Here is a 22,727-nt window from a genome sequence, read left to right on the forward strand (position 1 = left end):
TGGAGACATCTACAAAGGAAAATTGAGTGAACTTTTGGAAAATTATACTTTTAACTGTTATGATATTCTATAACAAATCAGTTTGTTTCGTAAAAACATCGTGAAATCACCCTTGATAACAAGGTTTTGGTTTAGCTCTGAATAATCTATGTTCATACTTATCCATACAATCCATACAAATACGAACCATTCATTTGTTGAGCTTGATACTTTTAAATAGAAGCCGTACAGTTCTGATGGACAATAGTTTGATTGAAGAAATAAGGTTGAAGGGAGATCGATCGCCTGTAATTGATATGTCCGAACTACTCGAGCAGCTGCCGCATTCGCTTTCCGAACCAATCTTGCCAAAACGGTGTTTCATGTCGAGACCACGCAAGCATACTACAAATCACTCAGTAGGTTAATTGATAGCGATAAGTCTATCGCTCAATTTACACTTTATTTAGCTCCATTAAGCAGAACCGCCTGCTCACCACTTCACGATGCATGTATTTCAATGCACCAAAAAAAAGCCGTCACGTCCGACGTCGAAAATATATCGTCACCAAAAACGTAGAATTTAAACAAATTTACAGGCGACTACCGCGACCGAAACCGCCACGCTGAAAAGATAAAAATCAAAAAGTTTAGTTTTCTACAGTAAAATACTACAAATAGATTACTCAAACAGATCAAACTGAGGAACTGATCACTTACGAATTCAAGATCGCCTGCTCCAGCGCCGACATCTCCCTTCTTGTCGCCTGGACCAGCCTGCTGCATACGACGGTAAGCCTGTCGGTCCTCTCCGCTCTTGGGTCCATCCGGACGCGGTCCAGCCTGTGTGCGGGCACGCTGTGGCTCCGAGCGGGCAGCGCGCTTCAAGGTGGAGGGCACAATCTCCGAAGGAAGGTGCAGGTACGCACGAAGATATTCAATACCCTCGTTGGTAAGGTACCAATAGTAGTGGCGCCAGGCGAACTGCTCCTTCACGAAGTTCTTGGACTTCAGCGATTGCATCGTCTTGATGACATGGAGGTTGGGAATGGTCTCCAGTTCGGGATGCTTTGGGGCATAGAAATCCTTCTGTGCTACCAGCACTCCTTCCTTGAAGAGGTACTCGTAGATGGCGACTCGGTGTGCTTTGGGCATGAACATCTTTCTTGATGTAGGTTGTATCCGTATCGGTGCACGTGAAAAACAGGTAAAGAACAAAATATCACAATTAATCACTTTGGCATCGGTAAAGTCGCGCCTAATTATACGAACAATCGAAAATGTAGGTAAGGGTTGGTGCAAACATTACATGCCGCGTTCGTAAGGCAACGCATAGCAGACTACATTTTCAATCGGATTTTTCAACAGATTCACTCGTCACAGGCGCTAAAATCACCGTTCATTCACGAATCACTGTTACCAGGAAACCATTGGTATGAATAGTGCACGTTTTGTCGCCTTTTCCCGTACATTTTAAACAATTTTCTATTACCTTGGATAGAGAATGTCACGACAGCTCGCTACAATTGCCGGAAGAGAAAGAACGACGGCACGGCATCAACTAGCAAACTTTGACAGCCTTCAACACGGATGAGTCTATGATACGCGCTTCATACAACACGTTTCCGGTAAGTTTGACGTTTGCAATAAGGAGAATTATATACATCTTGGCGTTGATCTTCTTTATCCAGTTTTAATGAATTTATTGGATTATTGAAAAACAGGAATATAAAATAAACCTTCTCCAACCACCAGTAAAAATAATGATTTTTGCAAATGCATTCCATCTCAACTTTCAAATCGAGCCAATTGACAGATCAGCACATTGAAATTGATCAATCGTATGATTCAACTTGAAAATCTTCATTAAACAAACTGAACAAATAAGCTCATCAAAGTATAATGTATGTTGAATATAAATAAATGCTCTAAAAGTGTTATCGACAGTATGTTTTTACACGAATCTACGTAACTACAGGAAATGAAGTTTGTACTTGTCAAACTCAAGAAATGTGACGATCCAACCTTTTGAAATAGTTCTTCGCCCCGGTAGCCTTGGTCATGATCTAAATATTCTCTGTCCGTACGAATCGTCCGCAGCAGAGAAAAGTGAATTGAAATACTCTGATCTCGTCCTAAAAACAACACAAAATGTCGTTCATATCCCGTAACCTCATCCAAGCTGTAAGTATCAATATTAGCAATGTTATGCGCATAATATACAACGCTTGACACGATTTGTTTTCATCGCAGTGCCTGCGGGTTTCTTCCGGAGTCGGCTTCCGGCAATCTAGTCTGATGCATACGAGCCGGGTCTTGGCTGCAGCTCAGGTTCAAAAGCCAGCACCATCGTTCAAAGGGACTGCTGTTATCAACAACGATTTTCGTGAAATTAAGCTGGAGGACTACCGTGGAAAATATTTGGTCCTTTTCTTTTACCCGTTAGATTTGTACGCATCGTAAACATATCGGTAAAAGGTGTGGATGTTTTATAATTTACCTGTTTTCCTATTTTTGTCATCAACAGCACGTTTGTCTGTCCTACCGAGATTATTGCATTTAGTGATCGTATCCAAGATTTTAAAGCACTGAACACGGAAGTTGTGGGTGTTTCGGTAGATTCACACTTCTCGCATCTTGCATGGGTTAACACGCCACGGAAGGCAGGCGGGCTTGGTAAGCTGGAATATCCGTTGCTGGCAGACCTCACGAAGAAAATATCGGCCGATTACGGCGTGCTGCTGGAGGAGGGTATATCCCTACGCGGTTTATTCATCATCGACCCAAACGGCGTTGTGCGTCAGATAACGATTAACGATTTGCCGGTCGGACGGTCAGTTGACGAAACCATAAGATTGATCAAAGCATTCCAGTTTGTTGAAAAGCACGGAGAAGTGTGTCCGGCCAACTGGGAACCGAACGCAAATGCCGCCACAATCAAACCAAATCCGAAAGAGTCGCGCGAATATTTTGAAAAACAAAATAAATAGATTTTGTTGAGATGTATTTGCACAATACGAAATACAGGTGATTAAAAGCGGAGTCTCGAACACTTATTTTGTTTGTTCAGATAGTGTAAGACATCTATCTACTTCTCCCTGCTTTTGTTACGTAATTTCCATTTCATAGGTTTAGTTGGTGCCTAACTGTGTGGATACAGTCATAATTGATAGATTGCTTTGTAAACGCTATTTTTCTATTTCATTTAATTACCTTTACGAAATTATCAACTACTCAAATCATAAGCTGCTCCTACATACTAGCCATGGAACAAATTGCTTAGGTAGATTCACGCTCATGAAACACTATTCGCTAAGATTATTTATTTTGTTTTATTTTCGTACCTTCTGAATATGCTCGTTATAGATGACCATTTCTAATTCAATTCCCAACCACTGGTTAATTATTGACATTACCAATTTTGTTGTCCGCCCGTTTCAAGAGCTGTGCCTGTACCACACACACAGCTGCATAAAATAACGCAACATTCGTCATCCCGGTACGCGGTTGTGAAATAGTCGAGTCATAATCGTCAAACTGCAAAGTAACTTTCGGCAAGATAACGAGACTAATCTTAAGAGGAGTACACACATCCGCTTTATTTATTTTCTTCGTACCATTTGATTTTATCGCGCCGGGAAAAGTTACCTCTCAGTCAAGTCGCCACAAGCAGACAGTCAGTTGTTTAGCGAACGAACTAAAATGCAGAAGTCGGAGATAGTGAAAGTAGCTGGTGCAGTTGTACTACCTCAGCTTGGTGGTTTTGTTAATGGCTATCTAACCAAAACGCAAATCGATGGTTGGTACAGAAATCTCAATTTTCCCTCGTTCCGACCACCGAACTGGGTATTTGGACCTGTTTGGACATCCTTGTACGCTGGCATGGGCTATGCCTCGTACTTGGTCTGGAAAACTGGTGGCGGCTTCGATGGAGCGGCGAGAGGACCACTGATCCTGTACGGCACGCAGCTGGCATTAAACTGGGCCTGGACGCCGATATTTTTCGGCATGCATCAACTCAAATGGGTACGCCAACATTCGCATAAACTGATATCTGTCTTACCCCTAGTTAATCAAACAATTAACCATTATCTTTTTCCATTATTTTTCATTGAATCGTCCATAGAGCGTTGTTGAGATACTTGCACTAACTGGATCTGTGGCTGCTACCGGCGTGGCTTTCTATCAGGTTAACAAACTGGCAGGATACCTCTTTGTTCCCTACTTTGCCTGGTGTGCATTTGCCAGCGTGTTGAATTACAGCATTTATAAATTAAATCCCCCTAAAGAATCCACTGCGACGATTGAGGAAGTGCACGAAAAGAGCAACTAATCTTTACAAGTTTGACCTTTTGGTGGGAGATTTTTAAATTGGAGTATTATGACTACCCTTTCAATAAAATGCGAACGAAAATTTCATTGAGCAGTGGGTTTACGGCAATAATTACAACCAATCGATACAGTGGTAGAAATATAAATTCCGACAATAGTACTTCATCAAGATATCTGACAAAATAGAATAGAACCAAATAAATTATTACCCTGGTTGGAGCAGATCCAGAACCATTTGTTTAACAACTTACTGGCAATCAAACTGAACTGCATGAATTTGGCGATACGTGCTTAGAACTTATGAGGTCGGACAACCTTTTCCGGATCGAATAATTTTGAGTCGTTCAGAAAATCTACGGCTGTGTGGTAGGTTGGCATAAAACCAACGTTTTGTGCCTTGATGATCTGCATAATCCCGTAATATGCTTTCCATACAGACGACCAATGTACAGGCTCTGGAATTGGGATAGGGAGATGGTTGGTCATTTTTATAGCACGGATTGATATCAATCAACACAATCAACATATGTTATACTTACACAATATAGACTGCATTTTCTCCTTTGCGAACGGATTTTCTTTGAGCTCTATCGGTGTATCATTATCAAGGCTGTACATTCTGTATGTTGTTCAAAAAACCGGCGATTGAATGCGTTTAACCGTGTTTAAGTAAACTAGAACGATCGGAAGCATTTGTTAGGTTGATTTTGATCGTATGATGTTTCTAGTTTTCTTGGTACCCGCAACAGCAGCCCTTAGCTGGTTAGTATCGTAGCAATCATTTTGTGGTGGTTGAGATTACGCTTTCTCAAGGAATTCCGGCGATTCCCAATTTATTTCGGCCGTTTTTTCCAAAAATATCGGTATAAATAAACACTATACATTGTACCCATGTATACCAAGGTTCTTATGACAGTAAACAAGACTGTCATCTATTTTACCCCTCCGTATTGTAGTAAAGCCTGTAATACATTTTTCATTAAAATATTAAAAACAATAAATAACCACGCGCACAACTATTTGGAGGTGGTTTTCGCATTTAGTTGCGTTAGTTTGATCGCAGTTTGCATATCTTTTATACGTATACATCTTGGTCACAACAAGCGTACGTCAAACGTCAAAGATGTGCTTAGTTCGACCTGGTCTTTAATTAAGGCATGAGGTATTACTTTAGAGGGCAGGCATTCACGTCGCCATTCGTCGATCGAACCTCGGACGAACAAGTTATAGTAGTGAAACAGTGCTAAGTTCGCTGTACGGTACTGCGCCGTATACTGTTTACCGTGGAACTCGGGCTAGATATAGTCTAGTATCTCATTGTTGTGTGTCGTAAAACATTAAACCGTGCGTGTTGTTTAGGGAAGTTTGTTCGAATCATCAAAGAACTAAGGAAGGTTGCAGCGTTAACGCCTATCCGCTGCTTACAGCGGACGATTTTACGCACACCGCTGCACATTGTTCTACGAATTGTGCTAGGATGGAAAACCGCGTACTAGCGGTGGCCAGCATTCTATTGCTGGGTGAGTAACCATTTTTCTTGGAAAACACTTGATACGGCTGCTTGTAAATACGATCAGATGGTTGCGAAACCAATACAGCGGATTCACCTGCACGAATAAGTCGCGAATGACGCGTTTGCGAAACACAACGCATTTGACATCGTCTTATCTCAGTTCAGCTAGCAACTCAAAACAAAGAAAATAGAAAGGATTGCTGAGTTGGGAAAAGGTAGCAAAAGGGCGAAACATTCATAACATTAGCTAAAGAGCATTCATTTTATCTCCGGCGAGTACAACAGCCGCCTCGACAGCTGTGGTCTGTTGTATAGTGTTGAGCTTCAGACGAAATGGTTAAGCTGCAAATGCTTCTAACCTGCTGAAAGTAGTAACATGGATTCAAGGTTCAGGATAACATTTGTAAAGCTTCCAGTAACTTCCACCGCCGGTCACGTCACCCAATGAGCCAATAGCATTCGATTAGTTTTCACTAAGCACGTAGTGGTGGGGTATGCACTGCATGCAGGTAGCTTTTTTGTGTTTTTTCTTAGCAATATATAACATCTTGCCCCTTACTTACTTTTGCTGAACGGCACAAACAGTCTTGGCTGATGCGTAGTCGTAAATATTCCATTCCAATGCAAAACTAGCGCAAATTATTTCCGCGACGAAAAGTCTTGTCTAAAAGATGGAGCGTAAACGTCTTAGAAATCAAAATTTGTCCATAACAAAGTGAACAGCATCTTCTAAGGTCTGGAAAAAAATCCATCCATATTGGCCAAATATCATTCTATAATAAGGATTTTCTGTTCATTGTTCTATTCGTCTCGCTGATTGCTGTTTCATTCATTGCATTCAAGATGAAAGGTCCTACAGTCAGCTCATGCTCATGTTAAATTTTCTATGTTCTTCCCCAGCAACTGCCGCCGTCGTCAGCTCACCAGTCAAACAACCAACATCGTCAACCAACAAACATCTGCTCGGCGCCAAGGAATGCACCTGGGGACCGTCGTACTGGTGTTCCGACATCAGGTAGGTGAATCATGCAACCATGTCCAGCCTCAAAACAAGTCCTTCGATAAAAGAGCCACAGTCACTACGACAGTCATCTTGATGATCTGCTTATGTTGGCACCAACTTGCTGCAATAAAAGAGCCACAGGTCTCAAAGCTTGAATGTAATAATGTTGATTGCATTCTCAGTCTTTTTAGTTTATAGATGCAGCTATGTTACTTGGTACGAATTAACATTCATTTGTAAATTAAGTATAGTGCTCTGGTGGCGCCAATGCAGGGGCAAAGCAGATGCAGAAGATGTCAAATATTCGGCTAATTAAGCCAAAACATAGGGTGATCCGCATGAGAAAGGCGATAAGCAACGGTCCCCAAAACGGTGCCGCGATATTTTCCACCGTATCAAGAAGAACGCAGCGGCCCGGTCGTTCTTTGTGCTTCGGTTTCGCGAAAACCGGAGCCATTAGCGACCTCATTCTTTTCATTTATGTCGTCGGTGACGCATACGCGATCCGCTGAGCTGACCGAACATGTTCTACCCATCGACATTTGGAAAAAAGGATGGAAGCAAAAAATACATACGTTGAAATGCCTCCGCGTTGAGGAGGTTATCGGCTTATCGGATTGACTCAGCAATGTGTGCATGCGTGCGCGGAGTAGAACAAAGGAAGGCAAAACAGTTAAACAAATTTCGTAAACATTAATATCAATTTACCGGAATGCAACTTACCGATAGTCGCAGCCATGGGTTTGGTCGCCGTGTCCGGAACGGTGTCGGATTTTATAAATAAAACCTATGTTTACAGGAAAAAAAAGCTGCGATATCGCGAACCCCTTCCATCAATGCTATTTGTTGATGGCTGACGGGTTCTTATCAGTGAAGCTGGAAGAGAACCCGGGGATGACCCTTTGTTCGGCCTGCTGCCGGACGGCTGATTGGCTCTTGGCTACTGTAAACATCGCCGAGAGAAGCAGAGCAGCTCGTTGCATAGACATAACGTTGGCTGGCCTGAAGTCGTATGTCGCATGAAATGCACGCTATCGGGTTGCGAATCTTCCTCCCACGGAGGAATGCGTCTGAATTTGAATCTATGTTTACTGTTCGCTCAACCTTAGCGTCGTTCGTCGCATATTTTCATCTGACGACACGACGATGCCCCTGAGCTTGTTGTTTTCCATTTTTCAACTTCGGAGCAGTAGCGGTTCAGCGTCAAATCGAACTAAATAAGATCCCTCCGAAGGTCGCGATCGTCAAGAATATAATGAAGGTGGGGGAAATGGGCAAAGGAACGTGGTGTGGACGTTTTATGTAAGATGATGTACGGAAACAACGAGCTGTGTAACTCTTCTACCGCTCTTAATTCAATAAGTGTGACCCACGGCCTCGAGAGGACCGTGGTACGTAAATCGGGTATTAGTTAAATTACGCGTACCCATCGACGACATAACCGTCAGCCTATGTCCTGTTCCAATGCGACGTATGTAATACTTCCTAGCGCCTTGGATGGCGTTTAGGTTGCTTATTCAATCGTCATATAATGATTCGTCAACGACTGATTCAGCAGTCGGTATCAAGTAAAGTATAATTTTAAAAACAAACACTTCTATTTCTAGAACGTATATGAGTCATCTATTACCCAGTATCTAGATTGATACTGGTTGGTATTTTATAAATGTATATCGCAATCAGTATAATTAATGCCAGTTAGGAAATGAGTAGTAGCTCTAATCATTTCGATTATTGTTTTTCAATCAACGACCCAGCAGCTGCCCCAAATCAAATGCGGGACCAAGTCGCTTTTCGTAATCCTCAAAGCTCGAAATGCGCTTCCTTATGTCAGGCTTACTTTTCCCCATACAACAAAACTCTTCGAAAGAACCCGCATGACTTGATTAGGGATTAGGCTGGAACTGTGTGCATTTGTTCTACACCGGCGTTATTTTCTGCTCCGACGCCGTCACAAGCTCATCATGTATCTTCCCACATTGATTGAAAACTAATCAAACACTTTGCCACACATTTACCTTGTAAATTCTCTCCGGCCGGTGTTTTTTTTACAATCATCCACGTGCTAGGCAATTTAGAGTTCAATTGCAAGCAACAACAAAAAAAGAGAAATATCGTGGGAAAACAACCAGCACGGCCACGACCACCAGCATCATGTCCCGCTGACGTGCAAATGGTTTTGCGAAACGTGCCCTTCGTTGTTCTAGCCGTAACAGTAAAATGTTCTTAAAGCATGTACAATTTTATCTGCGCGGTGCATTTTTTGATTGATTTGATAGGGGTGTTTAAAGCAATGCGAAGAATCAAACCACAACAGTGTGGTGGAAAACCTTGAAAATAGTGTTTGCTTGTAAATAAGTACGCGATCAAAAGGCACCATAAATATTTAAAAGAAGGTATGCTTTTTCTAATGTGTACTTGTAAAACGTTTCTGTTTTTGTTATCATCGTTTCGAATCTGGCGGAGCTCCTCATTACTCAAGAATGTCACAAGTTTTGGCTGGTGGAAAAAAACGTTCCAGCTGCATGTGCTAATCTCCTCGTCGATGTTTTAAATAAACAACTACATTTTGTCATCCCCTGCATCTCGGTCGAATTGCTTACGAAGTTCGTGTCTTTTGTGGATTGTTATTTGCCTCTCTGCAGAAACGCCAAATCATGCGGAGCCGTCTCGCACTGCATCCAGACCGTGTGGGAGAAGCAGCAGTACCCGGTGGACAACGATGAAATCTGCAACATCTGCCTGGACATGGTGAAACAGGCGCGCGATCAGCTCGAGAGCAACGAGACGCAGGCCGACCTGAAGGCCGTCTTCGAAGGCTCGTGCAATCTGATCCCGGTGAAGGTGGTGAAGAAGGAATGCCGCAAGCTAGCGGACGACTTCATCCCGGAGCTTGTGGAGGCTCTCGCCTCGCAGATGAACCCGAACGTCGTGTGCAGCGTGGCCGGACTGTGCAACAACGCCGCGATCGACAAGCTGCTGGCTGAGCAGCAGCCCGCCACCAAGAAGCCGACGTCGGAGACCGCCGAGGACGAGGAGGAGGCCGCGAAGGCGCTGCAGGACGATGTTTTCACCTGTGAGGAGTGTGGTTCGATTGCTGGCCACATCGTCGATCGCTTCCGGGCGTCAGATCGGGATCGCGTGCTGGAGGGCTTCTTGCGCATGTGCGGCCAGATGTCGTCCTACTCGGATGGCTGCTCGAGCATCGTGCTGACGTACTTCGGTGACCTGTACGGGCACCTGAGCCGCCATCTGACCGCCGACTCCGTCTGCCATCTGAGCGGCGTATGCTCGGCCCGCTTCCACCAGCACGACGAGGAGAAGGAGATCGAGGTGCGCCCGATGGGTGGCGTCGGCGTGCTACCGGTGGCCGGTGCCGCGGGCGACGACATCCCGTGCAAGCTGTGCGAGCAGCTGGTGGACCATCTGCGCGACGTGCTCGTCGCCAATACGACCGAGCTGGAGTTCAAGCAGGTGTTGGAGGGACTTTGCAAGCAGACGCACGGCTTCGCCGACGAATGCAACAGCCTGGTGGAGCAGTACTACAGCCAGATCTACGAGACGCTGGTGCACAACCTGGACAGCAACGGTGCGTGCTTCATGATTGGCGTCTGCCCGAAGGGAAACGCGGCGGCACTTAACGGCCCCATCATGCCCCTGCTACCGACCGCCGTCGCTGAGCAGCATGAGCTGGAACAGACGAAACAGCAGGAGCGTCGTCCGTTGCTCGGCGAAAACGAACCCGTCCTTTCGGCGGTGGAAATTCAGCAAGCTCAGCTCCCAATCGATCGCCTCATGGGCGCCCCGAGTTCGATGCAGCTGGTGGAGAACGGTAAGTTCTGCACCATTTGCGAGTATTTCATGCACTTCGTACAGGAAGCACTGAGCGACCCGTCCAACGAGGACGAAATAAAGCAGGTGGTGAGCGGCACGTGCAACCGGCTGCCTGCTTCGATTCGCGCCGAATGTCGTAGCTTCGTGGATGTGTACGGCGATGCGGTGATCGCGCTGCTGATTCAATCGATGGACCCGCGCCAGGTGTGTCCCGTCATGCGCCTCTGCCCGGCCGCCAACGACGACATCGAAGTGTTCGCGCCCACCCAGGTGGTGCAAAAAGCGGTGACGATCGAGGCACACGCTACCGCCACCGGCAACGACAAGCCGACCTGCCCGCTTTGCCTGTTCGCCGTCAGCCAGCTGGAGGAGTCGGTCAAGACCGACCGCTCGAAGGACAACATCAAGAGTGCGCTCGACAAGCTATGTACGCACCTGTCGCCCAAGCTGCGCCTCGAGTGTACCGACTTCGTGGACACGTACACCGCCGAGCTGGTCGAGATGCTGGCGTCCGACTTCACGCCCCAAGAGATCTGCGTCTTCCTCAAGCTGTGCGTCGACCAGCGGCCCGATCTCAGCCTGCTCGGTATGGAACTCGACTACTACGACAAGCACCAGAAGCAGCAAGCGAAGAAGGAGCAGAAGCTTCCAGAGGCCGCCTCCGGCGACATCGAAACGAACGAAATCCCGGACATCACCGTCAACGGGCAGATCACGATCGACCACACGCCGATGGTCAGCACGCCCGAGTGTCTCGTGTGCGAGGAGATGGTGAAGGAGGTCGAGAAGCGCATCAAGAACAAGAAAAGCAAGGATCAGATCAAGGACGCGCTCGAGCACGCCTGTGACCGGCTGCGCAAGTATCGCACGAAGTGCGAGAAGTACATCGATCAGCACAGCGACCAAATCATCGACCTGATGCTGAAGGAACTCTCACCCAAGGAGATTTGCCACGCGCTCGGCTTTTGCCTCGCAAAGGATGTCGTTGATGAGTGTAAGTAACAGTGTGGGACACAGATAACATTTTCAAAGTCATTTTACACACATCATTTTGAAAAAAGTTGTACCTCTTTTATTATTTTTGAAAGCACACTCTTGAAAGTATAACAATTAAATTGGAACGAAAAACAAACGAACGAACGTTGTGCTTATCGCTAAACGGGAAAAAAGGGATCGTTTGATAGTGCAACGGGGGGGGTGAGGGAGAGAGTGAATGTTCTCGTTATATTGATTGCTGTTTTTCACTCGTTTATTTGCACTTTTTGCTTTGCTAGTGGAAGTCGATGAGGCATTGCTCGATTACGTCGTCGAGCCGCCGGCCATCGTGGAACCGCCGAAAGAGCTGGGTTCTGGTTCACCGCTTGTTGCCCCAACATCCGCCGCCACCGCCGCCAACGGTGTGGAGAAAAACCAACCGCCCCAATGCGCGATCTGCGAGTTCGTTATGGTGAAGCTGGAAGCGGATCTGGCCGACAAGAAGACTCAGGAGGAGATCGAAAACACGGTCCGTAGCGTTTGCAGCCGACTGCCGAACACCGTCGCCAAGCAGTGCAGCAAGCTGATCGACCAGTACGGCCAGTTCATCATCAAGTTCCTGCAGACGCTGCCGCCGGAGCAGATCTGCACCAAGCTGGACCTCTGCGAGAAGGAGCTCGAAATGCTGGAGAAATCGGAATGTAAGTGTTTTTGCTTTGGGGCATGTTGTCGAATGGGGCAGCGCGTCGTCATCGTTCTGCATTATTCTCTTTCCTTGCAGTGGAAATCGAGGAGTGTGGCGTGTGCCAGGGAGCGGTTGCTGCTCTGGATGCTCTCATGGGCAGCGAGCAGCTGCAGCAGGAACATATCGCAAAGAACGCCGATCGCATCTGCAACGAGCTCCCGCCCCAGTACTATGACCAGTGCGACAAGCTGCTGTCGGTGTACGGTATCAGCATGTTGCACCAGCTGCAGAAGTCGATCGCTCGTGAGCAGGTGTGCCTCAACATCGACATGTGCAGCGAGATGATGCTGACCGAGAACCCGGTGATGGCGAGCAGCCGCGAGTTCGTCTCGCTGGAGTCGGACGAAAGCGTCACGGACTCGGCCGGCCGCAAGACGGCCTTCCTGCTCGGCTCGAACCGCTGCAGCTGGGGACCGATCTATTGGTGCAACAGCGAAGAAGCCGCCGAAGAGTGCAAGGTAAGTTTTGCTAATAATACCGCTTTACCCATACTAATTGCTTCTGTCTTTTTTACCAGTCCAAGGACTACTGCATGGAGCGTAAACTCGGCCTCTGGCAGCAGTAATCGGGCTAGGCACGCCAAACCGATGACCGTTGCAGTCGAGGGAACTGATTTTAGTGAAGTAGAGAAAACAATAGTTGAGCAAAACGGTGTAGGGAACGTGAAAGAGTGTTGTGCCGAAGAGGAGAGAGAGAAAGAGTGGGAGGGTGAGCGAGTAGATGCTTATAGCTGAGACCGGTGAAGGCAAAGAAAAACAAAACGAACGGAAACGATACCAAGAAGTGCTATTTTTATAGAAAATAAGTCAAATTCACTACACGGCGACAGGGATTAAGGGGTGAAGGGCACAACTGTTCCAATATCGTCAGTTCTCACCAAATCGGCAACGCCTTGGCCATGGTTGAAAAGATGCTACTTTGTCCCACCCTGTCGGGGGAATCATGCTGAACGGTTCGAAATCTTTCGGCGCGCTTGAGTTTGCTTGTATCCTGTATGTGTCCTTTTTTTCTCAATGGAAACTCTGAGAGAAGGGGCACTACGCACGGGCGCACAACAAACTTTCGCGCGCGGAGGGTAGATGAAAGATGGTTATACTTTATTTGATGATGAAAGTGAATATTTTTTTAACAAAAGGAAACGAAAAACATACTAACTTACATTCTAATCGTTGGGAATGAATCAGGCTGTTAACATAATTTAGTAACATAAGTGAATAACAAGAATACACACAAATAACCCCCCCACACTCTCCAGGCAGTATACAAATTAATGGTGCAAAGAGTGCTGATGAGGAGGCAGAAGGTGCAGGCATTAATGGATTGGGAAACAAAAATGTGCACCTCCATAGCTCCCTAGCAGGAATAGCGGCAGAATCAAATTTCTTGAATACAGTCTAGCCCTTTCTATCATTTACTTACTCCTTCACCCTTTCGTACGTTGATTCATCACAGTTGCGTTTTGAAAACCAATAGAAATTGATTGATATTCTTCGTTTCGTATAAAACTATAGGAAACATATAATAAAATTCCAAAAAAGAGTCTTCTGTTTGTCTGTCCTACCGAAAAACTAAAATGATTTATAGCTCTACGAAAATGATGAAATTCATATTAAACCTTAAACAATGTATGTCCCTAAGGAGGAAACATTTTAAAACAATAATATCGTCTGTTTAGTAAATCGAAAAACCCGAATCTATGTCAACATATTATTGATGCCATTGTAGCAAATAACATCGTTATGGCTTTCCTCTTAATGAACCAGCATTTGATTATTAAATACCTCCTCGTATGGGCCTACAAACTCACACATGTGTCACACACATGATAATAGCAATGTAATTAAACTTTTCACATCTCAATGTCACCATCCAGTTTCTTGTTGTGCTAAAGCTAGTTGACGTCGATAATCTTCCGTAGTCCTCTGCTCAAAAAATATGTTTTTACGTTGAAAGCGCTAGCATGTACTCATGCTACTCGCGAATGATCAATTTTAGTCTTAAAAAAATCCGTCAAATGAGGAAAATGTTTCGTATCAGTACTTCCTTCCTTTATTGAAGCTTACATATGCATAACGCAAGATAGATTTTCTAAATTCATAAAAATTAAATTAATCAGAGTCGTTAGAACGGTTTAAGGTAGAGCATTATTGTACCTGCAATTGTTATATTCGTTTCTCTGTTCTCGTGTTTAGTACTACTTGGATGTAAGTTTAACAAACATAGACGACGGAGACTACAATTTTTCTCTCTTAGAAGCTGTCGTAGCTATGTTTGACTATAGTGTGTGTGTTTTTTTTTTTATTCGTATCGCTAGCATAAAATAACATAATCTTCATCTTACAATCCACATTAAACACAACGTGAACGCACCCCCAAAATCCTTTACATTGCGCTTGGTGCGAATGGTTTAGAAGTTTTACACAATATTACGACTTTCTTACGAGTAGGTGTTGGTTAGTACCGGCGCTTCGGGCATACGGTGTGTACATTGTTTCGAGCGGAACCGAACCAACCCGGGAACCGGTGAACCTGGTGGTTGGCTTTCCTCCTCATTGCACTCGCTTCATGGCATGGCATTCGGTTCCGCTCAGGGGTTTCCCCGGGGGTCGATATGTGTTTTTATTTTGTTTCCCCGTGTTCCGTGAAGATCTGGCGGGCACTTGGTGGCGGGACCAGCGTTTCGAGGTTCTGCCGTTGAACCAAAACAAAAACAGAAACACAAAACGGGGCCGGTTATACCACTACGTGCTAAAATGATCATACCATCTAAAAAGCTTTCTCTAGGTAAAACGTTTTTCCTCGTGGGTGCATAACCTCGATGCCGAGGCTCGGTTGTTGAGTGTTGGGAGTTCCGAGCGGCCCCTAAACGACGCTCGGAAGGACAAGTTAGAGATAAAGGGTGTCGGCGGATGTTGTGCTGGTGGTTTCGGGATCGAACCTCCCCAGCACCCGAACGGTCCACCATTCGGACAGGAGATGCCGCCGGAGGTGCCGCAGCAACTCGCCACGACCCAGCATATCCTGCCGGCAGATGATACACTCGGACGTGGCCCACGCTACGGTTCGCGCCGGACGGACCGTTGGAGTGACGGACGCCGGTGCGTTTTGCAGACTGAGCGGCAGATGTGGTAAGATCACCGACAGGCAGCCAGGCGTCGGTCCAACCGTGCGCTGGAAGTGGAATGGTAGGATGCAGGTAAGAGCTTCTCTTCCTCTCTCTCTTTCTCCCCAACCCCCTTCGCTACGCTACCGGACCGCTTCACTCGCTTTCGGTACAATACTTGCTAGGTAATCGCTCAGTGTCGGGCCGGTTCTATCGGTTGGATCAGTGGTGGATGTTGATGGCGGCCTACCGGGTCCTATCGAGCCGCACGCTGGAGGAGCCGTCCGCCGTTGGTATGCGATCTTTTGCTCCACGAGTTGTTTGAGTTTATTTTCTTTCTGTCAATACTGCGCTCCCCCCGGTTGATTGTAGTTTTATGGCGGGTTCAGCGGGCCGAATGGTGCAGGATCCAGAGAGTTGCAAAAACAAACGAAAACAGAAATAACAATGAAGCATGTCATAATTTTTGTCTCAGCGTATACACAACCGTCAGGCGCTTTTGTAGTTAGAAAACGCTTCGAATACGGAATAGCTCCCCGGTGCAACTCCTTCTGCATCCTTACCTCTAAGTGACTTTTGGCATGCAGCGTCCACTCTTCCCTGTTGCTGAACATTCGGCCGCACAGTTCACAGTTCCACGATAGCGGATGGTGCTGCTGCTGTTGGATGACATTGTGGCCGCTGTGCTGCGCTGCGTCGGATGCAGCCTGCTGCTGCTGCTGGCTGGAAGGAACGACCGCCTGCTGCTGTTGAGTTATTTGTGAATTGTGCTGATGTGGCTGATGCTGGGCTTGTTGTTGCTGCTGCTGCTGCTGTTGTTGGGCCGCAATGTTATTGACCACGTTGGTCAGCGTTTGAGTAGCTAGCGCCTGGTGGTCGACCAGCATGCTGGGCTTATTGTCTTCGGTTTTGAACTCTTCTTTTTTTGCTAAAATCGAATCGGGTAGGGAAAGGGAGCAGGAAGGAAGGGCGGATAGGTGTAAGCGGCGGGGACGAATCACACGGGTACGGCACAGATTGAGGGACAGAGGAGGAAGAAGAAGAAATAGTATGAATTAGCATAACACAGGCCCGCCAGACGCGCGCCCCAAAGTCGAACCCGAAGAGCCGAAGCCTCAAAACCTCCGCAACCACAAGGGGCTGGGAGGACAAGGGTGTTGTTGGGGGGAGGGGGGCGGGGAGCGGGGTTTGTTTGGGGGGTAGAGTGAGCTCACTCTAGTCGAGATTCAAACCTATCGTGAGCGTCCGGTTCTGACGCTTGCCCAAGGGCGCTATGTTCGTCGGGGTGACGTGCTTGAACTTGTTCATGTGTATCACCAGCTTGTCGCGGCGCGCGAACGCCCGATCGCACACCTCGCAGACGTACGGCTTCTCGCCGGTGTGGATGCGCATGTGGATCGTGAGCTTGTCCTTGCGGGCCAGCCCCTTGCCGCACACGGTACACTCGAAGACCGGCTTGGGTGGGCCGGCAGGTGCGGCGGTGGCCCCGGTATCCGTGTTGGTCGTTGCGTTGGCTGCTTTCGCCTTGCTCGACTGGCCCTTGCGTCCCGTGGAGGACGTGCCCGAGGAGGCCGACGCGGACGACTGCTGGACCTGCTGGAGCGCCTTCAGCCGGGTGGCGGGATGCATGGAGCCGCCCTCTGCGTACGGCTCTGTAAAAGGTATCAGATTAGGGCGGGGTATGTTGGGCGGAATCTCCGGTGACCTGGGCGGCCCGGATGTGTGGCGCGGCAAGCGTTGCGATACAGACAAAAATCATCATCATCATCATCATCATCAACATTATCATCCACGGCGGCGGCGGCGGCGGCGGCGGCAGCGACAGAAGGTAAGAAGACCCGTTCGTGCGGAAAAGGAAAACAGATTGCGTGTGGTTAGATATAATCTAGCAGTATCGGACAGGACGATGTACCAATTCCCCAAACTTTGAAGAACGCGTACTCCACCTTCAAAGCCCATACCGACGTCATCCGGCACGGTGAAGGTGCTGCTGCCGCTGCTACTACTACTGCTGCTGCTCCCGGCGGCGGCGGCGGTGGCGGTGGTGGCGGCGGCAGTTGTAGTCGCAGCGGCAGCAGCAGCCGAAACCGCTGCAGACTCGCCGGTCGCACTGGCGAGCGAACCGGCGTTGATCTGCGGCACTTTGATTGTGCTTGCGTAGTGGCTGACGGTCGGGTTCGGCAGGGCCGAGGGCGTACTTCCGGGAGGCAGCTGGTGCGCGTGTTGCTGGTGCTGCTGCTGGGTTGGAGGCGCCTGGTGTTGCTGATGTTGGTAGGCGTGACTGTCGTGGCTGGTTTTCGCTTTCTTCACCGCGCGCGAATAGTTCTGGATTTCCTGGTGCTGATGGTGTTGTTGTTGGTGCTGCTGCTGTTGCTGTTGTTGCTGCTGCTGCTGCTGCTGCTGCTGCTGTTGCTGTTGCTGTTGCTGCTGTTGTAGTTGCTGCTGTTGGTGCTGCAGGTGCTGCTGGTGCTGTTGCAGCTGCTGCTGGTGGTGCTGCTGTTGCAATTGCAGGGCAGCCTGGGCCATCTGCTGCTGCACGGCCATGTGCGCTTCCAGGTAGGCGTTCTTCTGTGCTGGAGTCATTTCGTCAACATTCACTGTTCCATCCTGCGAAACGAAAATATGGTAAACAATGCAGATGAGTCCATTGCACTTGTGCAGCGTTGCAGGCGGGTGGATGACGCGCTAGCGCCAGCGGGTGGGAGCGCGCCGTAGAAACCAACACCAGCGCATCGGCTGGTGCGATGGTCACGGGAAAGGGCTCGGATGCGCCCGCAAAGAATGTGTTTAACTGCGGGTTAAACGGTTCGCCTGCACGGTTCGTGATGTAACCTCGCCGATGCTTACGTTGCACGCGAAACTTGCACGTCGGCAAATGCACACGGAGCCCTCAAGAGCCCGCAGCAACACGGAACGCACGGGGATTGGCAATCACTCGCCAGAATCGCTACTCGTTTTGCCTGCTTTTCGCGATACAACCGGATGGCAGGTCGGGTCCGTCAGCTAGCCGGTGTTGACTGAAAACAGACGGCCGCGAATCGGAGCTGTCACGATCGGTGTGTGTATGTGTGCATGGTGGCGCGCGTGTGCTAGCATGTGTGTGGGTATGCATTTGCAGGGCTCGTATGTGCTACGTGCGTAAGGGCAGCGTCATTACTGCTGACCGCCAGTTGCTGGGTACGCTAATTCCTTACGCCGACCCCACCTCCTCTTCTTCTTGCAATCAGCTTTTTCCCTTTTCTTCGCTGTTCCGCTTCTACAATGCACGTACTTCGCCTTTGTGATCGATTTTCGCTGATTACAGGGTACCCGATGACCGTGGGCCACCGCAAGGGCATGATTTCCCTTCGGTTCGGTGGAGCCTACCTGCACTTGCACTTACTGCACTTTTTCTGCTCGCAATCTTTATATTTTGCCATTATTTGTTGATCGCTATGCACCTCGACACTCTCGGTTGCATACTTCCGGGGGTTGCATTGCACCGGCGATTCAAATCCGGCTAACGGTCGAAAGGGTTGCAACTACCAGTTGCACGAAGTTCTCCAAACAAACTGCAATCAACTGCATCATGTCCCGTTTAAACGGCCAGTTAAGCAACTGTTGTTGTTACTTCATCATGAGAAAACTGTCAGAAGTATTTTCAAATTCCAAATGAAAGCAATTAAATAGCATATTTGCGCAAAACTCAAAGATTATTGCAGCCTGAGGGAGCCTCAGATTTGACAGGGGCGGCTGAAGTCGTTTTATCATAGGTTCAGCAATTGGGTTTCCAGCCACGAACAGTCAAATGCAGGCAGGTTTACCCACCCTAGTCCTATTTCAGCATTTGAAACAAACGTACCCGGCATGGACCGTGGAACGGGGGAGTTGGGGGCGGTAATGGACATTTGATCTCAACCCAAGCCCCAAACCCAACTCACCTGAAAGTTAATGGTAGCCGACACGACTCGCATGGACTCGGCGTAATTACGCAGGATGATTTCCGTCTGCACGCAGTTGGTACGCCAGGCGAAGAACTGTTCGACCTGGTGGATGCACCGCTCGCAAATCTTCTTCGGCAGAAAGTCCTCCTTGGTGATCTGGTCCGGATGGGTTGGGAGAGACGACAGCGTTCTCCCCCAGGGTTCCGAGGCGCACACGTGCGAGCGATGTGATGGGAGAGATGGTGATGGAATGAAATAAATTTCAGTTTGAGCAAATACAGGCACGACAGACAAGACTTGCAGTGTCTTGGCATCGGGGGCACCAAGTGTTTCACACAGTACGCACAGTGCTTGCACTGCTCAATCCACTGTTGTTCCCCCTATCCCGCATATATTGACTGACGGTTTTGGCGCAACACCGCAAACCAGGTGGAGGGATATTAATCAATGCAGACCGACTTGAACGAGCCCAACGTCTGGTCCTGGGGTGGCTCGGACCATCGTCCTGCTCGGGGTAAGCAACTTCCATCCTATGCAACTCGATGCATTTCGATGTAGGAGGGTGTTAAGAAACATACACAGAGTGGGAATTGGTCTGTGCAGTTGCCAGGTGGAATGGGATATGTCGGTGGAAAATCGATAGGATGCTTGAGGCTTTGTGTGCGTGTTTGCATGATGTCCAAGGAACGCTTGGACCGAATGCCACCGACGCGGGGCGCGGGGAGGGAGTTTTGAAGATAAACAGAGCAGGAGACGACCGTTACCCATACTGCTTACCACGATCGGTAGGACGGTGCGTATCTTGAAGAGTAGCTGGCGCTGCTCGGCCTCCCGGTTGTCAAACAGGCTGCAGAACCGTGATCCGCTCTTGATGGCACAGAACCGGCACAGGTCGATGAAGGCGGTAAAGTTCAGCTCCTCGCTGGCGTTCGTTGCTGCTACTGGTCGTTGCTGTTCACTATCACTGTTCGATATTAGCATCCGCTCGGACATCTTCCGCTTCGGCTGGCGCTGCTGGGACGACTGAGGCGACCGAGTCCTTCATCACCCCCACCGGTGCCGGCGAAGCTCGGGCTAGCTTTCCTGGCTTGATTTGTCTGCTGCCGGTGCCACGTTTTTCTATTGTGTTTTTGTGCGGTAAAGTTTTCTTTCCACTCCAAGTAGCGAGCGAGCGAGCGAACGTGAGTTTGCCGGCTAACGGATGGAACACCGTCCCGTGGCACGGGCAGTTGACTGTCGATTTTGTTGTCTCGATGCGTGTCCTTTGTGCACTAGTAAAGCACTACTTGCAAAACTAAAAACAGAAAAATAAAAACCACTCACACAATTGCCACAGGTCGCCACAGAGGAGTCAACGTGCCGCTTTGTTGCTCTTCTGCAACTCGGCTCTAGCTTCTGCAAAGTTGTTGGCAGGACTTGCTCCTTTTTCCTTACTGTTTCCCTGGTAAGGACAACAACATTTGTAAACAGGACCGCCGTTACTTTGGCCAACAGGACGCAAAATGTCCAACAGGATGCGAGCACGAGTGTAGAGCAAAAGGAGCGAAAGTATGGAAAAGTTTTCAAGAGGGGACAAAAGGAAAGTTGGAAAGAGGCGCTCGAAAAGCAAAACAATACGTGAGGTTGGCAGAATCCATAGCAGGGCAGGATTCGCCGCTTTAGTACTACGAAGTACCGGTTGGAGCTGGTGTGCGTGCACCTAGAGCTCAGCCTTTACTCTACCTTAGTATAGTAGTATACCCGGTGCTCTCGTGTGCGGCTTTTGCCAAACCACCGCGGCCGCCTGGTGTACTTTGATAGTTCGTCCACGAGTAGCCACAAATCACCGCAGTTGATGGATGAATGGTTTGAGATATCGATCGGTGACGATAGGAGGACTATAGTTTTACGAACGCACCTTCACGCACGGTGTTGTGGTGGCCCTGCTAAATGCACACACTTAAACACACACGCTAATGCTATCGTGAACAGGACGTTGTGGGACTCCACTTGATGATGTGGACAATGTTGTCGCGAGTCCCCAAGCAGTGGCGCACACGGATTCCCGTGGTGTCTTCCATCACTGTCGAACTGTTTACTGAATACACACATCCACCGAATGTTGGTTTGGGGAACGAAACACTTGGTGGGTAAGGTTCACGGATTCCAGAGTTGACAGTTGCTTGGCCGGCAGACGGCGAGCTCCGGAACGCCGGATAGATTCGTGGTGCCGGGCACACTTCTTGCGGCACTGCACCACAGCGGGCGGTTGACTGTTGGGCTAACCGGGCCAGTTCCGGAAACGCTTACCCCTCTCACCAGTAACCAATCTATCACTCCTTAAACTTGCACTCGCAGTCCCAGTACTCGGCCCAACCGGCTGCAGCGGCGAACGCACACCGAATGATTCGGCACAGACTGGACGGGACGGGCTCTACGTCCTGTCGGAACTGCCCTCTCACGCCATTTCGCCAGTAGTTGGTAGAACTCGGTGCCCACCCAACACTCCGGCCACCCGGCAGGATTCGCTGTCTCCACCTGGCAAAAGCTATGGCCGGTGCAGCAATGGCCTGAGTGCCGCAGTGCTACATCGCAAGCTGGGGAAAACGAAGAGTTAATTTTCCAACAAACACACATACACACACACACGCGTGCATACCGGTACTAGTCCTTCTTCCGGACCTTGCCTTGCCTACAAAAAGTGATAAAGAGAGAGAAAGAGAGTCCTATGGTTGGGCGAAGGATACTAAGAGCCGATGCGCTGGCCTTCCTGCGAGCGAGCAAGAATCGACGAAGAGACCTCGTTTGAGCTTGAGAGCATTTCCGATTCGCTGCCTTCTCCCAACATTACTGGCAAGGACTTCCCTTTCTATAGTAATATGAAGCCAATAGGACTCGCTCAGTATCGCACTTTAATTTTACTACTTTGTAACGCTTAGTTTGTACTTTTAATAATGTTTCCAATTGCGGGGACGTTGCATATTGAGGCTGTTTTCACCGGTGAGCGATATGCACAAAAAACCTCTTTAAAAAAACCAATCACAGCAAATTGCTTGCGACTGTGTGGGGGTTTAACTTTTGGGTTTGGGGGGATCATCAGGAGAGGCAAACGTACTCTCGTTTGATGTTCCGCACTTTTCATCCCAGACACTCGAGTTGCCCGATTTGGTTTGTGCTGGGCGGCGATAGTTTCTTGGCTTCCCTGTCGCCCTCCCCCCCCCCCCCCCCCCCCTCCTCTCACTCGTTTCCACCGCTGCAAAACTGCAACAATATTTATGCCACACACTTTCTCCCACACGCATTCGGTTGCCTCCACCACCTCAGGATGGAAAATCGGATGT

The 22,727-nt window shown here is 48.4% G+C and overlaps 5 protein-coding genes and 1 long non-coding RNA gene across 8 annotated transcripts; 3 read left to right on the top strand and 3 right to left on the bottom strand.

Moving 5' to 3' along the window:
* Positions 1-403: 403 nt before the first annotated feature.
* Positions 404-1,560, bottom strand: LOC131269782 (small ribosomal subunit protein eS10B). Of its 2 annotated transcripts, none has more exons than XM_058272297.1 (3): positions 1,472-1,560; positions 700-1,144; positions 404-605 (listed from the first exon to the last, which is right to left on the bottom strand). In XM_058272297.1, the coding sequence occupies exons 2-3, from the start codon at positions 1,138-1,140 to the stop codon at positions 573-575; spliced, it is 474 nt and encodes a 157-aa protein (XP_058128280.1). In that variant the 5' UTR covers positions 1,141-1,144; positions 1,472-1,560; the 3' UTR covers positions 404-572. The 2 variants fall into 2 exon arrangements, with proteins under 2 accessions (XP_058128280.1, XP_058128279.1); XM_058272296.1 differs by having other exon boundaries at positions 700-1,140; positions 1,472-1,559.
* A 464-nt stretch (positions 1,561-2,024) lies between these two features.
* Positions 2,025-3,021, top strand: LOC131269779 (peroxiredoxin-2). Its single transcript, XM_058272294.1, has 3 exons — positions 2,025-2,163; positions 2,233-2,429; positions 2,507-3,021. The coding sequence occupies exons 1-3, from the start codon at positions 2,131-2,133 to the stop codon at positions 2,967-2,969; spliced, it is 693 nt and encodes a 230-aa protein (XP_058128277.1). The 5' UTR covers positions 2,025-2,130; the 3' UTR covers positions 2,970-3,021.
* Positions 3,022-3,681: 660 nt separating this feature from the next.
* LOC131269780 (translocator protein) lies at positions 3,682-4,318 on the top strand. The gene is made up of 2 exons (XM_058272295.1): positions 3,682-4,005; positions 4,106-4,318. The coding sequence occupies exons 1-2, from the start codon at positions 3,682-3,684 to the stop codon at positions 4,310-4,312; spliced, it is 531 nt and encodes a 176-aa protein (XP_058128278.1). The 3' UTR covers positions 4,313-4,318.
* Positions 4,319-4,365: 47 nt separating this feature from the next.
* On the bottom strand, positions 4,366-5,163 carry LOC131269786 (uncharacterized). Its single transcript, XR_009179016.1, has 4 exons — positions 5,052-5,163; positions 4,851-4,985; positions 4,563-4,766; positions 4,366-4,485 (listed from the first exon to the last, which is right to left on the bottom strand). It is a non-coding gene; the product is annotated as an uncharacterized LOC131269786 (long non-coding RNA).
* A 363-nt stretch (positions 5,164-5,526) lies between these two features.
* Positions 5,527-13,744, top strand: LOC131269749 (uncharacterized). The gene is made up of 6 exons (XM_058272257.1): positions 5,527-5,831; positions 6,725-6,839; positions 9,473-11,655; positions 11,936-12,337; positions 12,418-12,839; positions 12,899-13,744. Exons 1-6 carry the CDS (start codon positions 5,789-5,791, stop codon positions 12,944-12,946), a joined length of 3,213 nt encoding a protein of 1,070 aa, XP_058128240.1. The 5' UTR covers positions 5,527-5,788; the 3' UTR covers positions 12,947-13,744.
* A 903-nt stretch (positions 13,745-14,647) lies between these two features.
* On the bottom strand, positions 14,648-20,394 carry LOC131269756 (uncharacterized). Of its 2 annotated transcripts, none has more exons than XM_058272266.1 (6): positions 20,185-20,394; positions 19,405-19,563; positions 17,397-18,091; positions 16,717-17,189; positions 16,048-16,403; positions 14,648-15,831 (listed from the first exon to the last, which is right to left on the bottom strand). In XM_058272266.1, the coding sequence occupies exons 1-6, from the start codon at positions 20,386-20,388 to the stop codon at positions 15,826-15,828; spliced, it is 1,893 nt and encodes a 630-aa protein (XP_058128249.1). In that variant the 5' UTR covers positions 20,389-20,394; the 3' UTR covers positions 14,648-15,825. The 2 variants fall into 2 exon arrangements, with proteins under 2 accessions (XP_058128249.1, XP_058128248.1); XM_058272265.1 differs by having other exon boundaries at positions 16,048-16,412.
* Between the last annotated feature and the right edge of the window lie 2,333 nt (positions 20,395-22,727).

Source organism: Anopheles coustani, chromosome X (assembly GCF_943734705.1).
Source record: "Anopheles coustani chromosome X, idAnoCousDA_361_x.2, whole genome shotgun sequence".
In the NCBI taxonomy this organism is placed as follows: Eukaryota; Metazoa; Arthropoda; class Insecta; order Diptera; family Culicidae; genus Anopheles; species Anopheles coustani.